Source organism: Micrasema longulum, unplaced genomic scaffold (assembly GCF_059751315.1).
Source record: "Micrasema longulum isolate JH-2025_06_02 unplaced genomic scaffold, ASM5975131v1 h1tg000191l, whole genome shotgun sequence".
Lineage (NCBI taxonomy): Eukaryota > Metazoa > Arthropoda > Insecta > Trichoptera > Brachycentridae > Micrasema > Micrasema longulum.
The window spans coordinates 228,541-252,008 of record NW_028277396.1 but is presented as its reverse complement, the minus strand read 5'-3'; the positions used below and the strand labels follow the sequence as shown (position 1 = coordinate 252,008).

General features: G+C 31.1%; 1 protein-coding gene across 1 annotated transcript in view; it reads right to left on the bottom strand.

Moving 5' to 3' along the window:
* Positions 1-13,015, bottom strand: part of LOC148283828 (lachesin-like) — a 275,848-nt gene extending 262,833 nt beyond the window's left edge. The window contains exon 1 of the mRNA XM_088243137.1: positions 12,717-13,015. Within this exon, the coding sequence (XP_088099263.1) occupies positions 12,717-12,810 (94 nt within the window). The 5' untranslated portion in view covers positions 12,811-13,015. The remainder of the gene's footprint in view (positions 1-12,716) is intronic.
* Positions 13,016-23,468: the final 10,453 nt, after the last annotated feature.

The window sequence follows — 23,468 nt, the reverse complement described above, 5'->3', positions numbered from 1 at the left end:
GTACATAAAGCTTAAGAATAAAACCAATGACGATAGCCAAAAATAAGACCAAAACGTTTACGGATTATCTCCAGACGTTGTCGAACAAACTCTTAAGATGAGAAACTTGGGTGCTTTCACTAGGGTCCGATTATGGGAAAAAAGACCGAAAAAAACCCAAATTATCTTTTCACTCTAATAATTTTTTTTAAAACATTATTTGAAAGTTTTATAACTTCAAACTACAACGTTATAAAAATAAACGGGGCTCAAGATCTTACAAACTAATAATAAAAAAATAAATTAAAAAATATGGAGGTATTTCGTGTTCATAAAAGGCCAAAAAATATAAACAATATATGGCTCACATTTTGACTATTAATGATAGCCGGCCGGCGGTGGCGTAATGACTGAGACGCTTGGCTGGTGCACGGAGGGTTTCAGGGTCGGATTCTGATTAGATAATGAGCATTTGTTTTTCTGCGTCTTAGAGTAATACATTATTATTGGGCCTTCTAGCCTGTCATGGTACTAAAAATGTAAAAAATACTTCAATCAAACAATCAGATGCCTCCGTAGCAGTTCTTCTTGAGTATCCAGGATAATCCTTCAAAAACCACTGAATTATAATATGATGCAATTATTGCATGTATCCGCAGAACTGGTGGCGGTGGAGGAAGCATCCTGAGGAAGTGAAGGTGAAGGTGTGTGGAAGTGAAGGTGAGGGTGTATTTTTATATTCACATGTTGATGTAGTAAGTGTTATGATGAAGAGACGAGTTCTCAGTCATTAGAAGTCGGGTTTTATACTTATAATATTAATATGCAGCATCAATTACTCACTAATGACTGACCGAAGTTTCGATTTTGGTCAGCTAAGGCCGATAAATGAGTATCGATTTTAGACGAAAATTGGCTGAAACGTCGGCACAGCCGAAACCTTAAGTCAAAATGAGTCAGATTACATTTGGCTGTACTCGGGTATATCTTACGCCTCTCAAATTCTAAAATATTTCATGTTTGTATTTTTGAAATTCATTCAAAGTTAATGAGCAAGTCAATACAGCGTAGTTTGAAAAAGTGTTACAGGTAAGTTATATTTTATTTATTTTATTTTATTAATATCGAATACAAACAGATGTACAGGTTAAATTAATATTTTAAAAAAAAAACAATTTAAAATGTATACATAGTAGGGCCTGCCATTCAACTTTATATGTTACTTAGACAAAACCTACTCTTTCATACCGATAACCATTGAATTTACTATGGTTTTCATTCCCCTATGCTCAGAATTCTTAGGTCTGCCAACAAACATACCAGCCTTGATTTCTTTGATAACAAGTTGTTTTCTTTTAAACGATCACTGAATCAAATTCAAGTAAAAATCTCTCTCCCGCTTTCACTCCCACAAAGTCTTCTATATACCATTGTGCTTTCTACTTTTTTTTATAATATTAAAAATGCCCATCAGGCGTAAATATAAATAAATTAACAAATAAATATGTATACCATAACGATCGAAAAAGCGTTTAAAATAAACGAATTTGCTTATTAAATTGAAGTTTTTTAATAAACAGTAATTTGAGTTTGTATAATTTTTTGTAGACAAGGATTGGATTCAACCCCCTAGGGAGCTATTATAATTAACATATTACAACAGAGATAAAGTGCATTTTAGAAAAGGATGTTCAAATAAAGGCGAAATGGTGAATGTTACACAATATGTATGACAAGCCATAAACCCTGTATATACCCTTCTTATAAATGTTTTTTTGTCTCTGTTGAGATATTTATCTATTTGTTTTTACTTTTATATTGTTTGTATTCTTTTTTATACAGTAAAATCACTGGGGTGTCCCGTGCCGAGGAAAACATTTAACAAAATGTGAATCTTGCCTAAGATCGGTCTATGGAGGATTCAAATCACCCCCTTTGATCCGGCTTGGTTAATATATTTTAAAAGAGAAAATGCATTGTATCATATTCTTACACGAGGAAGTAATCTGTCAGTTGTTATTTTGACATATTTAGAAGTAACTGCATTGTATCTCCTGACATAGTCTGGAGAATAGGTAAGATAGATAAACTTTTCAACTCAAACTTTTAGTGATTTGACATTTGATGGAGTCATAATCCACTGAGACTGCTTCTACGAGTATATAAAACACAATACATACGTACTGTGGGGACCAGAGAGTGAAAGACGAGGATGTGTTGTTGTCTATGGCCGCAGTGCCCAATGGACCTATTTAGGGGGCGTAACACGTCATTTGGCCTTCTCTGTCTTCACCAGTATTCAAATTCAATTTTGTAGACGTATGTTATGATACTCTACTAGATAGTAGCTATTTGTTACTTCATGTAAAACATATGATTAAATGGATTTAACCCGAAGGATTAAATAAATAAAATAATTAAAGTTATTGATTGACTTGGTGTTTATTTTGTAAAACTCCATATTCAAATTTATAATATTAGAAATCAAACACTGATTTAAGTCTACTGAACACTCTATTAAGATTATTTTTATTTTCGACGTAAGTACCTTGAACTATATAACTATATGAGGACATTCAATCCATCTAATCTTCACATTCGTTTGAAAATGCTTTAACAAGGCAAAACAATTGTAACGAAATTTTTATTTTCTTTTTTTTCATATTTGTAAAAATAAAAAAAAGTGTTCAGTAGACTCAAATCAGTGTTTGATTTCTAATATTATAAGTTTTAATTTAAGTTACTTACAATTATTGGTTTATTACACACGAAAATACAGCGATTAAACAAAGAATACATTAAAGTGAATTTTAATACTGGTGAAAACAGAAAAGGGCAAGTGACGTGTACGTGCCCTTGAGGTGATTTTCACAAAAATGGCGCTGTATAAATTATCCAAACATATATATATACATACGTGCCCATATATAGGTACATTGGGCACTGCGGCCATAGACAACAACATAACCTCATCTTTCCCTCTCCGGTCCTTACAGTACAGTAAAGCATTTCTATGGCAAATGCTGTTTTGGTTAAAAAAACTTGTTTAACAATTTATTTATGAAATGTGTTTTTTTTGTTTAATTTGATTACAACCGTTTTAATTTTTTGTTTTAATTTTATTAAAAAAATATATATGTGAATTGTTGAATTGCTAAACTAGCAGTTCACAACGGAGTTCTAGTGCCAACTCTAATGTATGGGAGCGAAGTATAGAATTGGAAAAATGATGATGAAAGTAGGTTGAATGCTGTTGAAATGCGATCCTTCAGGCGAATGTGTGGTAAAACGATGTATGATGAAAACGATAACGATGGTGCACAAATGTCGAAATCCGCGAAGTGTGTAATGCTGAGACATGCATTATCGACTGAATCAAGAAAGTGGTGCTGCGTTGGTTTAGATATGTAGAGCGAATGGACAGCAAAAGAACAGCTAAAAGGATCTACGATGCGAAAGTTGATGGACGCAGAAAACGAGAAAGACCGAGAAAGACATGGCACGATCAAGTCAATCAAGGGATTTTATTGCTATGTAATTATTCTTTATTTTTTTAATACTCTTTTTTTACCTCTTATGTATACTGTAAAAAAAAACCCAGCCAATGACAGGTTTTAAGCTCTGTTGATGCCTAGACTTCTATGTTACCTTCCTTAAAATGTTCCTCATCTCTGTTGTAATATGTTAATATAATATTATTGGTATTTCGTATTTTAAAAAAGTTATAAACATTCATTAGCCAACAATTTAGAAGTTTGAGTTTAAATTGGTACATCATCACTTTTTTAAATATTATTTTGTAGTGAATAAACAAGTCTGAAAAGCTAATGAAAAGACGCAATCAATTTATTTTAAACTTGTCGTCATGTCAGTTCTATCATTTTATGGACGTAGTCGAACATACGGACTCTGGGATGAGTTAAAATGAGCTCTCTATCTCGTTTTATTGATCTGTCAAATGCACACAAATCACACTCGACACGTATTTGTGTATGAATAGACCCTTCAAAAACGCTTACATTTTATATGGTATTTATTCAGGCGGAGAATTTGGTTCGCATCAACCTGAAACTTCGATTATTTTATCAAACAATACAGGTATACCTAACACGAACTATACCCGAGCGTAGATATTGAAAATATTTTCTTACTGCAAACATTGTTTTGTTTTGAATGTTTGATTTTGTTGTCCTAACTTTCCTCGAAGTATTAAATGTTTTTATCAATGCAAAAACCTGTTTTCACGATACTGTTCACCCCTAAACATTACTTTTAGAATTTTTTCAACCAGTATTATTATGTTTAAGGAGTTTTTCTATAGTTTTGAAACTAAAGTTCCCAAACGCGGCTGTGTACCATTTTTCAAAGTATTTAAAAAAAAAAAATCTATCATCATTCATTATCTTTGTTCCATTTTTGCTGCTGTTAGTGCAAAACGCACTGAATATTTTGAAGAATTGCAGCTGTTAATACGATTAATCTAAGGCTCACGATGCTAAACCGTAAAGATATTTGATTTCAGGACTTGATAAACGGAAGTCAAACTTGTTTGCTACTAAACTATTTTTTTATCAAAGAGTTTGTTATACCAACGATAGTAAAAATTTCATATAAATATATTTTTTTTGTACTGTTATGATAATCAAAGATTGCATCACTGCTAAACAATAAAACATATTCGACACACTGACAAACCATATTTTTTTTTGTTTTGGAAAATATATTTTACCATATCTTAAAAGTATACAGTAAAGTATGCAGTGCCATGGAATACACTCTTAAAAATCGAAAAATAATGTTAGACCAGTAGACCAATTAAAAAATAATAAAATTGATTCCCGTAATCTACTTGAAAGGCTTCCATTCCGTATGCCATCTAGACCGACAAGACAAAATCTTCTGTTTTATATAGACAACGCGTCAATAAACTATTAGAAACAATTTGCAATACCAAGAATATGCTAGCAATATAACAATAAATTTACAGAGGCTGATATTTTTTATGACAATGTTTGTAAATTTAAACAAAAAATCATAGAAATATGGAGAGAAGCAGAGGTATAATTAATTTTATTATTACATACATATTTTTCATTTCATGTCATTTTTCATATTTGCCATATTTAACTTAATTTAAATTTTTATTTTAAGTGTAAACATTTTTTTTGTTTCTGCACGAGTGCTTTACATTTATACTTCAATTAAAAAATTTACAATATTTATGTACATATTGTTTGTTTACCCAATAAAATAAATAAATATAAAAATTTAATTAATTAAATTGGGTAAAACAATATTTACCCTTTACTTAAAGTACGTTTTCATAGTTCCGATATAGTAATTCTATTTGTTGTAGGCACTAGAATTTATAGAGTGGTAATAATTGGAACATGTCGGCATTAAAATTCCACTCCATGTTAATTAATCTGTGTTTCACGTTACAACAATGGAACTGCTTGTAAAATAACATTCCAAGTAATATTTGGTATCAAGGAAAGTTAGGCAAAGTTTAATTAGTTTATAAATTATAAAAAAAACATAGTAAAAATGAGTGTTTGAGTTTGATCAATTTAAAATCCTACTGCGAGTATCAATAGAACTTGGTAGTTGATTAGTAAAAATAGATTCCTAATAAAAAAAATTAAAATAATTAATTTTCGTTTCTATAAAAATAAAATTGATTTTAATAATATTATCAGTGTGAAAGGCGCGGCAGCACAGTTGGTTAGACGGTTAACTGTGAAACCGGCGTCGCGGGTTCGATTCCCGCCAGTTGCAAGGAAGAAATCCAAGATTTTTTTTTCTATTGGTCTGGGTGTTGCAGTGTATTGTTCATGGCTTTCTTCTATATCCTCTCTTTTTCACTTGCTGAGAAGCCCCTGAAATAGGTTATGCGGGTTATTTCAATTTAAAAAAAAGTTAAGGCTGTTTGATAAAAAGTACGGAAATTATAGGATTTCGCCATTTTAAAACGCCGCGCCGTTCTTGCCATATCACGATATAAAAAAAAGGTAAAAAATCAACATTATATAACAATTAATTATTAAATTAATTTTCTAATGTATTTCTGATAAAAATTTGTAGACGGTTTTATATAAATAAAATGTGATAATGTAGGCATAAGTATATTTTACAGATGAAAAATAAAAGCTAAATTATTATACCAAACAGTCCTCCTTCGAACAAGTTTAACCTTAAATTAATTAAGTATAAACAATATTTCGCGTAGTACCTATAATAGAAAATGATATTTCCATTTTCTCTCCCTAGTTGGAGCATAAGGAGTCCACGGAAATGTTCAAGGCAGCTGCCAGCTCCTGTGCATTCTTCCGAATTAGATTCGCGCCCCCGTAGCTCTCATTTGAACTGCCGACAGTCAGCTGTCAACGTCCAGGACGTCGAAAACCTGACGCCTTTTAAGGTATGCAAGCGTAGTTAAGGCTTCAAAAGGCATCTACAGTACAAAGCCAAGCCAACGATATCACTTCCGCTTGATGACAGTCGTCACTGTCATTTCTGTCGTTTCTGCGTCCGTTCTCTTATTACTTCATTTTTTAGAGTCAAACAACCGAACACCCAAAATTTTTCTAATTCATCTATTCTCTAAACTAAGAATTATGATGTTTTGTGCCCTAGTGAGGTGCCACGATTCGTATCCGTATAGGAGAATGGGTGTTATACAGGCGTTATAAAGGTGGTATTTGGTTTTCACTGAGTAAATATGCAATCTCCAGACAGCCTTAATACTGTTAAATGCAGCGCCTGCTATTTCAAGCTGCACTTGCAATTTTTTTTAAAGCTACCATTTTCCGTAACATTTACTCCCAGGTATTTGAATTTCAACCCTTTTGATGACTTGGTTCATCATCAATGATCAAGGCATCAAAAATTAAATTAGGTTTTTAAAAAAATGCAAGCAAAATATAAAAAATTCATTCTTGAAAAGAAGGCGCCGTGGCGCAGTTGGTTACATGACCAACTGTAAACTGGCGTCGCGGGTTCGATTCACGCCAGTTGCAAGAAAAAATTCGAAGAAAGATTTTTTTCTCAATTTGTCTGGGTGTTGTGGTGTATTTTTCATTACCTTCTTCCATATTCCCTCTATCCCACGTGCTGAAAAGCCTCTAAATAGAGGCTTAGCGGGTTAGAAAAAAAAGCATTTTAAATTACATAAAATTTGGGCTTTTTTAAAAAAAAAATTGATACATTTTTTCTTGAAAAATCGTTAAAAAAAATTTAATGTTTTAGTTCAAACTCATTTAAGAATAATTGATTTTTTTATTTTTAGGAATAAAATATTTCATTTCCACAGTAAATTTTTAGCAAAATTTTAATGTTGCGAATGGTTAAACGAACATTTAAAATGCATCTAAAAGGGCGAAACCGTTCCAATTTCGTTTTGATTTTATAACTTTTCATTAGACTACAGCCTTGACTGCTATAATAATTAATGTAAATTTTTTTTTAGATATTTTAAAATTATTTTCAAACCTGATTGGTTTTCCAATACAATTATACAGTCCAGTCATGTGATGTTTCGTCTGGTAAGTATATGCATTATGTGCTTTTGAAAAGGGTATGCAGTGACAGGGAATTTCGATGATGAGTAGGTATTTGAACTTCGTCTCTCTGTCACTGTCTCGCAGATGCCTCCCAGATATAGTGCAAAAAGACAACTGCGCGGCGGACTGATTTTGCCTAACCGTAATCGACAAAAGTGACGCATCGCTGTTTCGTTTTCCGCACCTCAAAACTGAACCAATTTTGAGATTTTTGAGAAAAAGAATCAGAATAAAATTTTCCAAGTTTCGACTTTTTCGGAATTTCAAAATTATTTATGATATGTTAACACTGTACATCCGAATATGGCAGATAAAACAAAGCGCTTTTATTGGATTTTTGGATGGTCCTAACTCCCATAAGAAAACAATTGTTTAAATTTTTTTTGCCCGATACATGCCTTGTGCTACTATACTGGAAGAAAATATGGGACTTTGTTTGTATGAAGAAAAGTAAGATCGCGTTTGGCTTTAATATTGATTTAAAATTTGTTTTTAAACATAATTTTTCAAGCAGTCAGGTAAATCATTGTATTGTTTATTATTCTTTACTCTCTTGTTGTTTTCCGTTCTTATTTTTGTGTGTGATAGCAATTTCGATAACCAATATGTCATCGTTTTGTATGTTTCTAAACACAATTTTCTGTACAATTGTAATGTTTCAATTTTAGTCTAGTATTTAATAGGAAACTGGCCTTTTTTTGGTGCAGTTCAGTCGTAAGGGTCAAGTTGGGTACCTAATTTGTTATATTAGTTTATTTATTCATTTATTTATTTTCACTTTTTATCAAGAATAAAACTTAACGTTCACTTTGCCCAGGTAACAGGGTTACTTACAGGGCAATTACATTCTAATAAATGATAATACTTAACATATCAATTGAAAGCACAGACTAATAAAATATAAACTTACTCGTATACATATTTTGATAAATATACATTCACACATACACAAATATACACATATATATATACACATATATATACACATGTACATACACACACACGTACATACACCCATGCGCATACACATACATACATTCGTAAAACATAGACAATTTATTTATAATGTGAAACTTTATGGGTGCCATCTGTATTTACATATTTTAAAATTATAAAAACATGAAATAAATATTTTTTCAAATATCGCTTTTTTTGCAAACGTCGAACTCCGGTCTTCTCACCAACAGAAGGGTGTATTTATATAAGAAAACGATTAATACAAATGTGTTGAATTTAATATTATTTAAATATTACCAAAATTCCAGTAAAAAGAAATAACTGGGTAGAATTTTAAGGAATTTAAGGAAAGAATCTGATAAGGATCCACAAAAAATAAATGTTTTTTGGAAACATTCAAAATCATTTTTTTTAATACACAAAAAAACAACATCTTTCTATTTTTTTTTAATTCAACCCTGGTAGATCGATAAATAAAACATTTATGCTTCTTACATTTTTTTTACATATTCGATTAATATCTATATTTAATATCTTCGAACACGCACAGCGCAAAGATATATATTTCTCTAAAAATTGCACGTAAATCGGTTAAGCCGTTTAGGAGGAGTTCAGTGATATCACACGTTCAGGGGAATTATATATATAAAGATAAGGAGATTTCCGACAAGTTTTTTTTTTTACTTTTTAGGGGTGGTTGCAGACAAAATCAAATCTAAAGTTTCATAATCCAACCTGTCTTCAAACGAATCCTATTTTTATGAATTCTATTTAATTGAATACAAAGAAGTTGAAACGAAAAATCTGACATGAAAAAAATCACCTTAGGCTCGAAGAAGTTAAAACGTAATTTTTCAAATGTACTTGAAATTTCCCAATTTCATATAAAATTACTAAAAAAACGCTTTTTGATACCCTAACTGGTTTTTTATTTTCTATCCCATTTTAAAGAGGTTTTGTTTCAACGAAACGTCGACGAATTCGGTTTACTGGAGAAAATGTTTCAATAAAGTATTCTAATATTATATTAAAGTTATAAAGATAATTTTTTTTAAATATCCGTGATACTAACTAGAAAATCTTTATTTTAACAGTTTAAAGAAAAATATACAAACGTAAACAGAGCGAGGAGTTTTCAATTTATTTATCGTTTTGAGTGCGAATTCACAAACCAAACGTTGTATTTAATATCCTTTGTTTGTAAATTTGAGATCTGAAAATTAAATCTTAAGATAAGCACAATCGAAGAAAAATTATTCGTAAGAACGCCGAGTTAAAAACCATTTGGGATGATTTGTGTTCCGTAGGTTATGTCGCGGACTCCGGATAGTGGGTCCGAGGTTCGAATCGGGGAACGTTTCTGCTAGGGAGCGAGTAGGAGATTTGTGAGCACTCTGACATTTCATGAACACATAGAGATAATCAGTAGTAATGCATTGAAGATGTCAGGATTTGTTATGCGTACTGCCAGGGTTTTCGAAAACACCCGCGTACTGAGAACTCTTTACAACTCCTCGGTGCGAAGTAGACTCGAGAGTGGCTCGATGATTTGGGGGCCACATGAACTGAACTGAAAATGAACTGATTATGATAGAGAAAATCCAAAAGAAGTTTCTGAGATATCTTTGCATGAGAGAGTGCGGGTATTATCCTTGGCTCTACCCGATCGAGTTTCTCCAGGGTATGCATGGCTACAACAGCTAAGAGACTAGAATGAATGTGTATTTGACCACACATTTTTATCGATTGTTGCGCGGTATGATCGATAATTCTGAGATTATGATGAGCATCGGTTTGCATGTTCCTGATAATTACCTAAGACAGCGTCAGCATAGATTGTTTCATATTCTGATATTCAGGACTAACCTTCCTATGGGTATGCCTGTTGGAAGGGTTACCGCTATGCTGAACAATATCGCTCTGGATATTGATCTGTTCCATGTATCCGAAGGGGTTTTCCGGAGAAGGATTCTCCTACTACTTTGACATGAGTCTCTTTCGTGTATTTTTTTTTCTTTTTTATAATATGTACGTATTGAATATATGTTTGTAATGTATATGTTATATTTAAAATAAATGAATTGAATTGAATTTAACTGAATTGAATAGACCAACGCACTATGCAAATTATGCATCAAATGAGATAATGAAAAAATCTGCACTCGATTGTTTTTCACCCTATATTAATCGCATATAATAATAAGAAGTACTCCTCCGTGTCGCCCTTAACGTTTCTACCGCATCTATCGTACTAACATTAGCTTGGAAGAGGTGAATAAAAAACTTGCTCTCCCAAAAATTTCATTTTGTATGGAATATGTAATATGGAAAAAGAAGCATAAACCAGCCAAACAAATGAGCAAAAAATATCCGTGATACTTATATGAGATATTAAGATTATCTGGAGCAACGCAGCACTTACTGACTTGACCCAAACCTTTTTGAAGAAATATTTGGAAAAAAATTGTTCCAAATATGTATAGCATAGTTAATACGCGACATATTCCTATACAAATCACAAGACGTCACTCATCTGTTTTGAAGAGTAAGGAAGATATAAATTCTTCACATATTGAAGTGATGTTAAATTGAACGTAGTTATGCAGAAAACAGCCAGCCATAGAAAAATGAAACTAAGATAATTGCACCTTCGTGTAAAGACTAAATAGTCAAATTTACACAACAGTTGGAATCTTTTTGACCTTAACAAATGATAAACAATGAATACATTAGGTTTTTTTAAGTATTATAAACAAGATCTGTATTATTTAATTGACAGTTTGAATGATTTTTAAAGTTCTGTGAGATTTTTCTAGTGCTGCGGAGGTTTTCTGCAATTTGAGAAATGCCGTTTTGGACATCGACACCTTTTGCAGATGGTGATTAATACAGTTTTTTTGTATAAAAGCGGTCTGGTCGTTGTTAGCAGAACATAGAATTGACCTTACACTTGATAACATCAATATCTCGTTTTTTCAAAATCATAGACTAGCTGCTTTTTGCACAAATACGTTCAATTGTCATTATTATTATTATAAAAAAAGGAAAAGTCATGTTTTTGGACCAGTTATCGCGTTATGTTATCGCAGTGTTACTGATGTAAGCGCGTTAATGTAAAATAAACATATCAATACTGCATTTGCAGTTAAACTAACGTATTAAATAAGATGACAAAGATTTTCTGAAAATAATAGAATTCAGGCAACAGACCATTCTATACCTTGATCAGAGATAATTCAGGTATCTTAAGCTATAATTAAATTGGAGAACAGAAAATTATAAAAATATTCTCAAAAGCGGCTTTGTTTTGTGCTTGTGATAAGCTGAACACATTTTTTTTTTCATTGTATCCACAGATATGTATTTATTTATTTTTAAAATAATGTTACTAGTTCAATAAAAAGACAGATAATGAAAACTTTATTTTTATTAGCTCAAGGCGAGGATTGAACCCACAACCTATGGGTTATCTGCACTGCAAAGGTTGCCAGGTAACTCTTCTTTTACACTTCTTGATTATTTTGCCACAGACCATCACTGGTTTGAATCACGCTCTAGCGTAAATTGTTTCCTATTTTCTCAAACGGTTTTTTTTATGCCTCCAAAATTGAAATACTTGAGGTGAATCGAAAGAAAGCCAAAATTTCTTGGCCTTAAGAAAACAAATGATAATTAGCAAACAAGTTTAAAAATATAAGATTTTTGATAAAGTTTAACCTTATAGCATTATTTTGACGTTTTTTTTATTAGCAAAAATAAGTGAAACTTGCTTAAAAAAAACTCTTAAGCAAAACTTTGACTTGATATTTTGAAACGATAATTTATAATCGAGACGCTCAATATGTTGTTTTAAAAGATGTATTTTGCTAGATAAAACGAATAAAATATACTCAAAAACTTGTTCAAAATATTAAATTCATTCATAAACAAATACTCATAATTTGATGCAAAATATGTTACATCTTTTAAATTGTACCTCCATACTTATAAATACGCACGTGCATAAAAATAATAAAACGATTACTTTATTTTAAAAAAAAAACAAAAAATTATGTTTCTATTCATATTTAAAATAATAATTGTTCAAAATAAATTTATTTCATAAAAACAGAACAAATTTCTCTCATTAAAACGCACAAAAGGTAAAAAAACAGGTCGTTGTTAAATAAAAATTAAATGACAATCATATCATTGTTTAATTAGTATAATATAACTTACCGATGACATCTCCAGAAGAAAGGGAAAAATACACCATGACAAAAATTGCAACGAACATTTTATCACGAGCGTATTTCAAACAAACTTTTAACATTTTTCAAGTAACGGTTTTCAGGTATCAGACTTGACTAAGTTCATTTGGACCTTTCAGGAAAGCGTTCGACAGCTTTTCCGTTTCCACAGCGTCTATCTGTCATTTTAGACTTTGATTTTCAAAATCAAAACTTCCGCCGAAATTTCAGGGATGTTTCCAGCGGTAGAGGGGTGATTGTTCGCGGACTGAACGCTGACCGAACACTGAAACGGGTACTCGCGACGGCGAAGGTTTTGTTGGAGGCTCTATTAGTACCGGCGCCGGCGCAACCTTTGCTAGGGGAATTTCTCGCCCATATTCCTAAGGATGAGGAGCAACTTTTTGCCGAGGCGGACAAAGTGATCTAACTAAAGGACAGTTGTATCCGGTTATCTGAAATCCTTAATTCAGTAAGTGCTTGATTTCCCGGTAGACAGTATTATTGTTCTGATAAAGATAATGTTTCTCTCACTTAATTTACTTATTAAGTTTGAGAAAAGACAGCCTTTGTATCCACTCAAACAATATTGTTTAGAAAATATAATAAGGACGAAACGATATTTCTTATTATGTACGCTATCTTAATAATGTACATTTATTAAATTATGCAAAAAATGAAAGCATGTCCACTAAAATAATAAAAAGTAATAATTTATGACAGTATAATTATCAATTGACTATATTAGACACATAAAAGCAAGAAAATTAATATTCTTTGAAAAAACAAATAATTTTTCAAATCAGTCATTTATGGTACGTGGGCCACTGCATTATCTCACTAATATCTCCGAATCTCGACCATTTTTGGTAACATGAAGGTTTGATGATCAGTTTTTCGGCCTCGTGGTGTAGTGATCAGTGCATTTGCATGCCATGCAAGAGATTTTGGGTTCGATTCCCGACATGGTTCATGTGAAATATTTATTTAAAAACAGTGTCTACATACTAGAATATTTCATAGCAGATGGACTGGCCCCTGAAGTGTAAGACTGATCGTTTTTTCTCCATGTAACAAAAATGATCAAGATACGCTGCAATTGGTGAACCAATGTAGTGCCCTATACTCTATTAGGTGCGGAAAGGGAATGAATTAATTAACATACGCTGCAGATGTCAGTCCAGGGACTATAAAATCTTGGGTATACTGGCAAATAACGTTAATTTGAAAATATGCGGGTTTGACTGATGCAGTATGGTAATGTTTTTAATGCTTTACAAACTAGCAAAATACACTAAGTCATATCAAATATCATATATTTGCAGTTTTATAAATTATTTAAGGTTAAGTCATCTACCCGGTTTTTGATTCAGGCAAAATTTTTAAATAACTTGATATTTACTCAATATAAAATTAAGAAAAAGAACAATTAAAAACTTGCTCTTGAATGAGCACTCACATCTGACTATATTTAAATAAGATATAAAAGTAATGTTGTATAAAAAAATGGCCGAAGAACGATGCTATTGATGTACCATACAGCGCAATATTCAGCATTAGTTGCCAAAAGGTAATAATCATTTTTTTTTTTTTTTTTTTTTCGGGAAATTACTTAATAGTCTTGAACTAGAAACATTTATTTTTTTCAATTTTGAGCAATATTTAACTTTACTTATTCGATATCTATGTCCAGACGTATGAAAAACCTGTGTTCGGTGTGTAAAAAAGAACCAGAATTCTGGACTGTAAATATAATAATTATAATATTCTTTAATGCTGTTTTACTTTTTTTTTAAACTACAAATAAAGCGTTTTGAATAGCTTGAAAGAATGTTTTTCCCGGCATTTCATAATAAGAGTCTTAGTGCTTTGCCGTAGCGGTAAAGCGTTTGCGGCGGGGTGCGGGAGCGGTATCTATCGCGCCTTGCCACGCCCGCGCGCTTACCATGGACACTACACTAGTTTACCATATGTTTGAGTTCACTGCGCCCGCACCGCGCCGCAACGCTTTGCCACTATGGCCAAGTATAAACTTTTTTTATTTTATTTATTTAAAATTTATTTACCCTTACGGATTATTCCATTCAATTTACAAAAAAATACATACTCAAATACAAACCTAAACAATTAAACTACAAACTTAAACATATTTCCTTTTCAATGATTTCATCAATTATGGATTCTGACATTACTTTAGATAGTAAACTCTCCTATTGTGAAAACATTGATCATATTGTAATCAAATCTTGCTTTATTAATAGAGTGACGACGACAAAAGCAAAGGGATAAATATTACTATGTTGAAATAGAGCAATCTCTTAATCTGTCTTCATTGGAGAAACATAAAAAGGAAATGGACTTCATATGCATTTTAAAAATACTCAATGCTATAAATGATGTCCCATTTTTGTTGCAATCAATTTTTTGACATGTTCCCAACCGTGTCATCCGAAATCAAAATTTTCTATTCGTCAAATCTTTTAAGAGCAACTTTTTTTTTTTATGCCCCAATGTCCAGAAAGTGTAGATCAGTCAATTCGTCACAAAACTTGGCATTCTTAAGTATAAATATTTCAGTTTTTTAGATCTCTTTGCCATCAACACAGTGTGGGATGAAAATGGATTAGCATGGGTTAGCTCGAAGGGTTGATGGGTTAAATCGGGTTGTGGTCCTATCTCGGACTCACGGACCAAAGGTCCGTGGTTCGAATCCCATTCTACCCCAACTTGATTCCCATTTTCTAATAGTGAGTTATATACGACTCGTTGAAAATGGCCGTCAGAATGAAATATTTGGGTAAATCATAAAAACGCAAATATTTCTTTAAAAAAAAAAAAAAGTCTTATATGTTGATCGCGTCTATGAAAATATTGTATATCATTATTTTATGGCCCTTATTTGTCTTTGCTACATAGTTTTCTATTCTTTTGTTCAGTTTTATGTACAGTTTTGCACAACATGTATGTTTTTTTTTTATATAACTGTTGTAATTGGCATAGGCCGTACAGATGACAAATAAATATAAATGTTGAAATCTAAACAGTATGGTGAATATTACACAAAGTACTGATACCATAACTAGACCTTACAGGAAGCCGTAATAGATTGAGATTATCATGTCACTGCGCAATTTTATTAATAATTTGAAAAAAAAAAATTATAGCTTGCTAATAGCTTCCTAGGTCACCAGATTGAATAGTTGCAGAAATGTGAAGGAAGAATGATAAATGTTACACGGTGTGTAAAGTGGCCACACTTTCATTCACAAGTAAAAAAGTAGACTACTTCCAAATAATTAATATCAGCTAAAAAAACTTATTTTACGAGCATCGAACGTTGAAAATTAGCAAGTATCAAGCGTTAATTGGTATACTGGTGCAGTGCACAAATATAAAGAGTACAAAACATACTCTGTATTCACTTTTAAAAGACTTTTTAAAAAATGTTGAAAATGTTCAACATATTATTCCCCGATCGCCTGCAGGAAATAACCTTTGCCTTTGACTGCGACGATTCGTGCTCTAGAAAAGACGTAACATCTTTCACTAGAAATCGCGCATATAAAATAAAATATCAGACGTAAAACGGGAACATAATGCCAAGGGCATTATAGTCTGCATTAAAACTACTCGTAAAATACCTGATGAGGATATTCGATGCCAGACAATTTTGATGAATAGGTATTAGTATATAATTTTATCGCCACTCTCTCGCAAATGCTTCCCTGATACTTAAAAAAGACAACAGCTCAACGGAATGATTATGACTAACTAAAACCAACCAAATTGACATCTCGTTGTCCCGTTTTCCACACCCCAAAGATGAAACAATTTTTTTTTCGGAAAAAGTATCTGAATAAAGTTTAATTTTTCCGTTTTTCAAATTAATTTATCATATAAAGTTTATATTTGAAGCACTAACTTTGTGGTTATTCATTATAATAAAATAAATTAAACAACTTTGTTTTTAACCACTAATTTTTATTTTTCACCGACCGGTTTCAGAGCAAATAAGCTTCTTTGTCAAGGTTTACGTAACTAATGAATCGATTCCTTTTTATTTTATTTCTATCATGTTCACTAAATACTACACGTGGACCCAATAAACAAGTGTTTTTTTTTTCCTTTTTCTTTACACGGGTGGTAATCTGATATCATTATTTTCGAAGTAAGACAGGAGAGGACTAAAATAAAATTGTTTATTTGGTTATAATTATTGTTTTCTTATTATGAATCGCTTTTTTAATTTCTAAGATTTCTAAGTTGTCTAATTTTAATATTTTATTTTCAACATAAACTACTTTTAATCCAGTGTCTTTATTGAAGTTATGATTGTTTTCTATCAGATGATTTGCAAATTCAGAAAAATTATTAAAACTTAAGCATCTTAAGTGTTCTTTTACTCTCATATTAAAGTTTCTTTTAGTTTTTCCAAAGTAGATTGAATCGCAATCATTACAATTTAATTGGTATATTCCTTATTTATTATATTTATGGACTTTGTTTTTGTGATTTTTTAACACTGTTCCTATATTATTAGTTGTGTAGAAAGCCGGTTTAATGTTTGATGGTAGGGAATTTGATAATTGTTTTGAAAAAATGTCATTTATAAAAAGAATCCGCCTCCATTGTTTACGTGGGTTTGCTTTATTTACTGGGGGAGTTGAGTATAAATATTTGTTTATAAGTTTGCGTTTTTGTTTTTGATTTAATATTTTATCAATTAAGTTCTCATTATATCCAATATTATTAGCAATCTGTTTTATTGTATAAAGTTCTTTTTTTAAAATTAGTATCATCTAGTGGAATTAAAAAAGAATTTTAAAAAAAGAACTTGTTTTATTTAAATTATTAATTTATCATATTTTATATTTTACGTCCAAAGACGGCATATAAAACTGGGCCTTTAAAACTGGGCGTTTTTGCCTGATTTTAGCTCCCATAAGCATCAATTTATCAAAAAAGCAAAACAAAATTGAAACGCCAATTGTATTAATCTAAAGTGTGTGTATGAGGCACCAGTTTCATCCTTTCTTGTCTTAATTTAATGTAATATAAATTTTTAAAACAATTATTAAGATTTTTATAAATAATCTTTAATTTTAAAAGTCCGATGCACTCCACTTCCATTATTTGTATTAAGTTTATTAAGAATAATGATTCTTTGGACCTGTAATTCATTTCAGAATTTTCCGAGTAATTTTCATTTTGAACAAATAACTTATTTTTACAATGTTCCGGCGCAATTTGAACGCGCTAGGAGACGGTCTGTTTACATATTTTTAACCAAATTTTATTTTGTTCATTTATGATGTTTTTCGTAAGAAATCATATAAATCAAATCTATGAAGACTGGTGGCCTCCGCAGTGGAATCGGGCCTTCAGGGCGCTCGTTATCGTGCTTTGAAAAATTGTTAGACCATGATTGAAAGCGTGAAGTTTCAAATCTGGCCCGTGCGAGATGGAAAAAAACGACGTCTGGTGCACCAAGAACTCGATCTCGCTGCGGTCTTAACCGATCGTCATGTCTCCATAACATCTTCACTTTGGCATGAAAATTGTACATATTTCACATTTTTAATATTCCATCCATTTTTGATCAAGCCGTATCAAATTCATCTAATTCAGGTATCTTTTCTTTAAGCGGCTATATCAATGTTCCTTTTTAAAGTATTTACCTGGACTTAGCGCTATGCGATTGGATCGGGTAAAATCTATCTAAAACATTTATTTAACATTATTTTTTTTACATTCCTGATTTTATATAAATGTCGATGTTAATTTAGCGCCACAAGCCGATCCTTTAAAAATAAAATTATTTTCTTTTCCAACCTGACTGGACTTTGATAACCTCATTAATTGATTTTTTAATTCTTTTATTTTTACCTGTTTGGAAAGAAAACACAAAATAATTTTAAATGTACACTTTTTGGGTTTGTGCCGTGACCGACAGTGGCTGTACATATATAATATAATATAATATTTGGAAGATGCAACGGAGAAAATTGAAATGTTTTTAATATTAACATGACATCATAATATTTTACTTTAAAAATAAAAAAAAATGGTGATTTTTTTTTTTAAATTAGAGAATGAAAGCACAAAAGGCAATCACTTACGAATTAAGTTTTATTTTTTTGTCACTATCCAGTTTTACGTAATTTGACCGTATTATTCTTTGGGTGAGGTTGAAAACATTTGAGAAAAATTAAAACAGCACAAGAGTAAACTTACATTCAATTATATAAAGAAGCACCGTATTCTTAAGGAAGTATACTGGCAAGGATGAACAGGATTGCACAATGTTTGATTTATTAATTTTAAATATAATTTTTTACTTCCACTGACAATGGCGATTCCAAAAATTATGATATGTTAAAAATCTGATGTATTCCAAATACAAAGTCTTTAATTTTTCTATCTTGAGGAAAAGGTAAAGATCACACGACCATTCGTATTAATCCTATATTAAGGAGATTAATCCATATTAAGGAGAATATGGGAATAAAAGATAATCGGCCAGAAGTACAATGTAAAGTGTTTTTTTGGACTAAACAACTCCATTGAATAAATAACATTCCATGTACAAGGATAAAGGTAAGAATGATACATTATTGTCTTAGTTGATTGAAAATATATAATTATAAAGAGTCATTCGGGTGCCGCGAAAAAAAATAAAAAGTTAAGTTTTTAATTTAAAGAAATGAAAAATCTAAATTATAATAAAGGGTATCGGATAGAGAATATAAAAGAAAATAAAATGTAAGATAAGTATACTGAATCTGAGCTGGATTTATACACTTTAACTAAATTAAAGTCACATATTTTACTACATAAGATGTTCAAAGTTATTATAAGTTATTATAGTTTAAACAACATTACACTAACATTTACTATAAAAATAAATCATGGTATTCATTCTAATACTCAGGGCACTCTCTTAATACCCATCCACAATTTCCCTTTCTTCTCTAACTCATAAAGTGTCCATGCGGCCCGACTGAGGAATCATCTCCCATCCACCATCAAAGATGTTACTACAATATCTCTGTTTAAATCACGTCTGAAGAAACATCTCCTTTCTCTTCCTTAATCTCTCCTCCTTTACTTTTTTTCTTTTTTTTCCTTTTCCCTATTGAGTAATAGTTTTGATTTAAGGTAATTTATAAAAAAATGCGTTTATTTCTATTTTCATACATCTTAAGCTTTTTAATTTTTATTTTCTATTGAATAAGTTCTGTCAATTGAATTATAAAAATAAATTTTTTATTTTATTGGTTGGTTGGAAAAAATTGCCATTTGGCAATAAGCCCGCCAATGTACAAATAACATTACGTACAAAAAGGTAATTAAATATTATTATTTGACTTTTAGCTACAGCTTGCCCCTCACATACCGCACACCGAATTTGAGGACATAAGTCTCTTTGGTGATCCCTATATACGCGGAAAAATTGCTCGTTGCAGAACGGGAAAAGCAGTTCTCGGTAATCTAGTAGCCTGAGCATTTTTGTGCTGAAATAAGATATTCAAAAAGCACACGATATGCAAATCATTGGATTTAAAAAAGGGAAGTAAATTCTTCACTGATTGGGATTAAATTGATTGGACATGATCAATTCGCCGAAACGATTACAAAACTTTTTTAAAACCTTAAAATTCTATTTGGAAGCCACTAGATCTGTATATCCGACAGGACCTATAACAGGGCCACGGACAGTAGCGATTTGTTTACTGCAGTCGAACTTGGTTATGACGATCATGAAAATAACGAGATCTTGGATGTAATCGGCAAACACTCTTTAACAGTTGAGTGATGATTTTCTCCATACATTTATTCACTTTTACAACGAGCTTACTTCCCGGACATACCGAAAAAAATATTGTCAAAGGTTGGGCAAAAAATTTCAGTTTAAAAACATAACTTTCAAAATAAGAACTCAAGTAATAAAATCCACTCGGGCGGTTAACCTAAAGAACCAATACCGCAGGGCGTCAGGATTGGATAACGTTTATGACAATGTAAAAGTGTATATTTACATCATTGTTTTTTTCGCAAACATTGAAACAGTATAACACATATTATGGTTAAAATAGCTTGTAAAAAATCCAAACTTTGTGAACTCGTTGAGTGCTAGCTCGACACCTCATTACAATTTACAACTTCCTACCTATTTATGAATGACATTCTTGTTTCTGGGTTTTTTGATGGACAACGATGTTTTTCAGATTTCTTAATGTTCTATGGCCAATGTATAATAAATCTTACAAGTGGGTGATATAAGTTGTAGAACAGATCAGTTGAAAACTAATCTTTGCATTTTAAATTTCTTTATTAACTCTTAAAAGACTGTGGTAAATAATCCCTTTGCGCGCGGTGATGTAACATCGTGTTACCACTAGTAAAAGATGGAATATTTTAAAGTTCAGACATTTGAAAAAAAATAATGACATTAAGACGTTCTGTTTAATAATTCTTTTTCCGTAATATATGCAAATAAATATATAATTTAGGCCTGTTATAGCAAAATAAATCTAAAATCACAAATACGCCGCTCATGTTACGCGCATGCGTCCCTCATCACTGTCATCAACCGACTGAAGACTGAATCTATTTTCGACAACACCCGCCGCAGAACAGCGTCTCTATCTTCTTTGTTATGACTTATATCTTAGTGCTCTCTCTTGTATAAGGTTTCTGTAAAGATGTGTTGCTGGATTGGCGGACATTCATTCTTTGCGTGGCAAGGATAAATATTGTTTGTATTTACATTTAGCATAGTTATACAAGTTTTACTTTTCGAATCGGGTGTGAAAATGTTCATTTGAAGATTACAAAAAATACGAATTCATAATTTTAAAAAATAAGAGAAAAACATCAAGTCTTGTGTCCTATGTTGACAAGTGTGACATCACAGCCACACAAGAGTTAATAAAAAGATAATAATAAAAGAGAAATTGAAAAATTTGCTGTTTTTATTATTAATAAAATTCAACGTGGCTCGAAATATGTGGATATGTGTTATCTCTTTCTTCACCTATGATATCTGCATTGTTAAAACATGAGTGTTTATTTATCTGCATTTGAAAAATACATCGCGGACCCAAGAAAATATATAATAAAAAAGGATTGACATAATAATGTGTGTGTACTATAAATATATTCCATTTGTGTATTTTTATTTGGATTACAACTTTCAAGTTATGTGTAATATTTTCTCTATTCTTGCATTTACATTTTTTCAAAGTTATTTGTATGAATTACATATTTATTTGTAGTAACATACAATGTTAAATGGAGACTGTATTTTTTTAAAAAACAACATTTTTCTGGCATAATAAAAAACGTTTATAACGAGCAAATTCAATTGGTCCCATCTTCCTCGTTATAATCAAGTTAGTATTTTTAAAAATAATTTTTGTACTTGGTATAAAGCTAGTTATTTTTACTTATTTTGTTTTATGTGTAAAAATCTTTTCAAGAATATGTTAAAATAGGGGCACAGTTTGCAAAAACTCACAGTGAAAGCACTCCTTGAAACCGAAACAACCAAACAGTTTATCTCGTAAATCAAACATTTTTTTGTGGACAAAAACTGAATCATTTTTTCAAATTTCAATGTCAAGAATAGCTTTTTTATTTAAATTTGTATCTACTGGTTTTATTATTTCTTTTACTGTGTGATTGACATTTTGTTTAAAAACTCTTGCAAAGACCAAGTAGTTTTTTTATTGGTTTCACTCGTATGTCAAACGTTTTTTGTGGACAAAAACTTTATGTATTATTTTTCAAATTTCAAAGTCGAAACTTGCTTGTTTATTTAAATAAAACTCAATTGGATTTATTATTTCCTTTACCGTGTAATTTATATTTTGATAAAAAGCTTTTGTCAGATATTAGCATTCTTACGACTGTATTGCAATTATGTAAACTAGCAAACAAAAGAAAGCATTTCCTGATAATTTAATGAAATTAATTAAATGCAAACATTGCATACGTAGGTAGGTACGAGACGATTTTTCGTGTAGCGTTGTTTTTCGTTAAAATAATCTCGGAAACATGTCCGCCATATTGAACATCAAACTTAACGCATTTTTTCTAAGGTTGTATCTTCCCGGGAGGTTCCTATCCAGCAAACAGGACTTAATATTTCTGAAGCATATCAGGAATTCAGAAAGGTTGGGGTTCAGAGGGAAGATAAGGGGGAAATTATATTTATTTAAACGCTTATAAATCCTGAACCTAATTCTATTTACGCCAAGCGAAAAAGTGTGAATTTATTTAAATTTTCTCTGTCAACTCTTCCCCAAGGAATAAATAATTCTGGTAAATATGGCTGTATACTTTTGCAGGGTCCACTGCTTGTTAGAAATATTTGGGAGGGGATTTTTGAAATTAAATTATGGCCCTAATCAGTTTTGAAATATTTCGGTAAAAACAAAATGCGTATTTATGTTAAATTTCTTATAGGAATAATAACGTATTTTTCATCAAATTTTTAAGAATTCTCAATTCATGTCTGTAGCCCAAAATTATTCAACCAAACTAGTGAGGCGTATTTCTTGATAAAGCTATAATTAATTCATTCATTTATCTTAAATATTTATTTTTCCCGATTTGAAGACAGTTCAATTTATGAGGTAATTTAAATTTATTTAATTTTTAATCCATAATATAATTTGAGCATTGGCGGATTATTGTCAAAAGGAAATTTTTTCCAACCATTCAATAAAATAAAAGT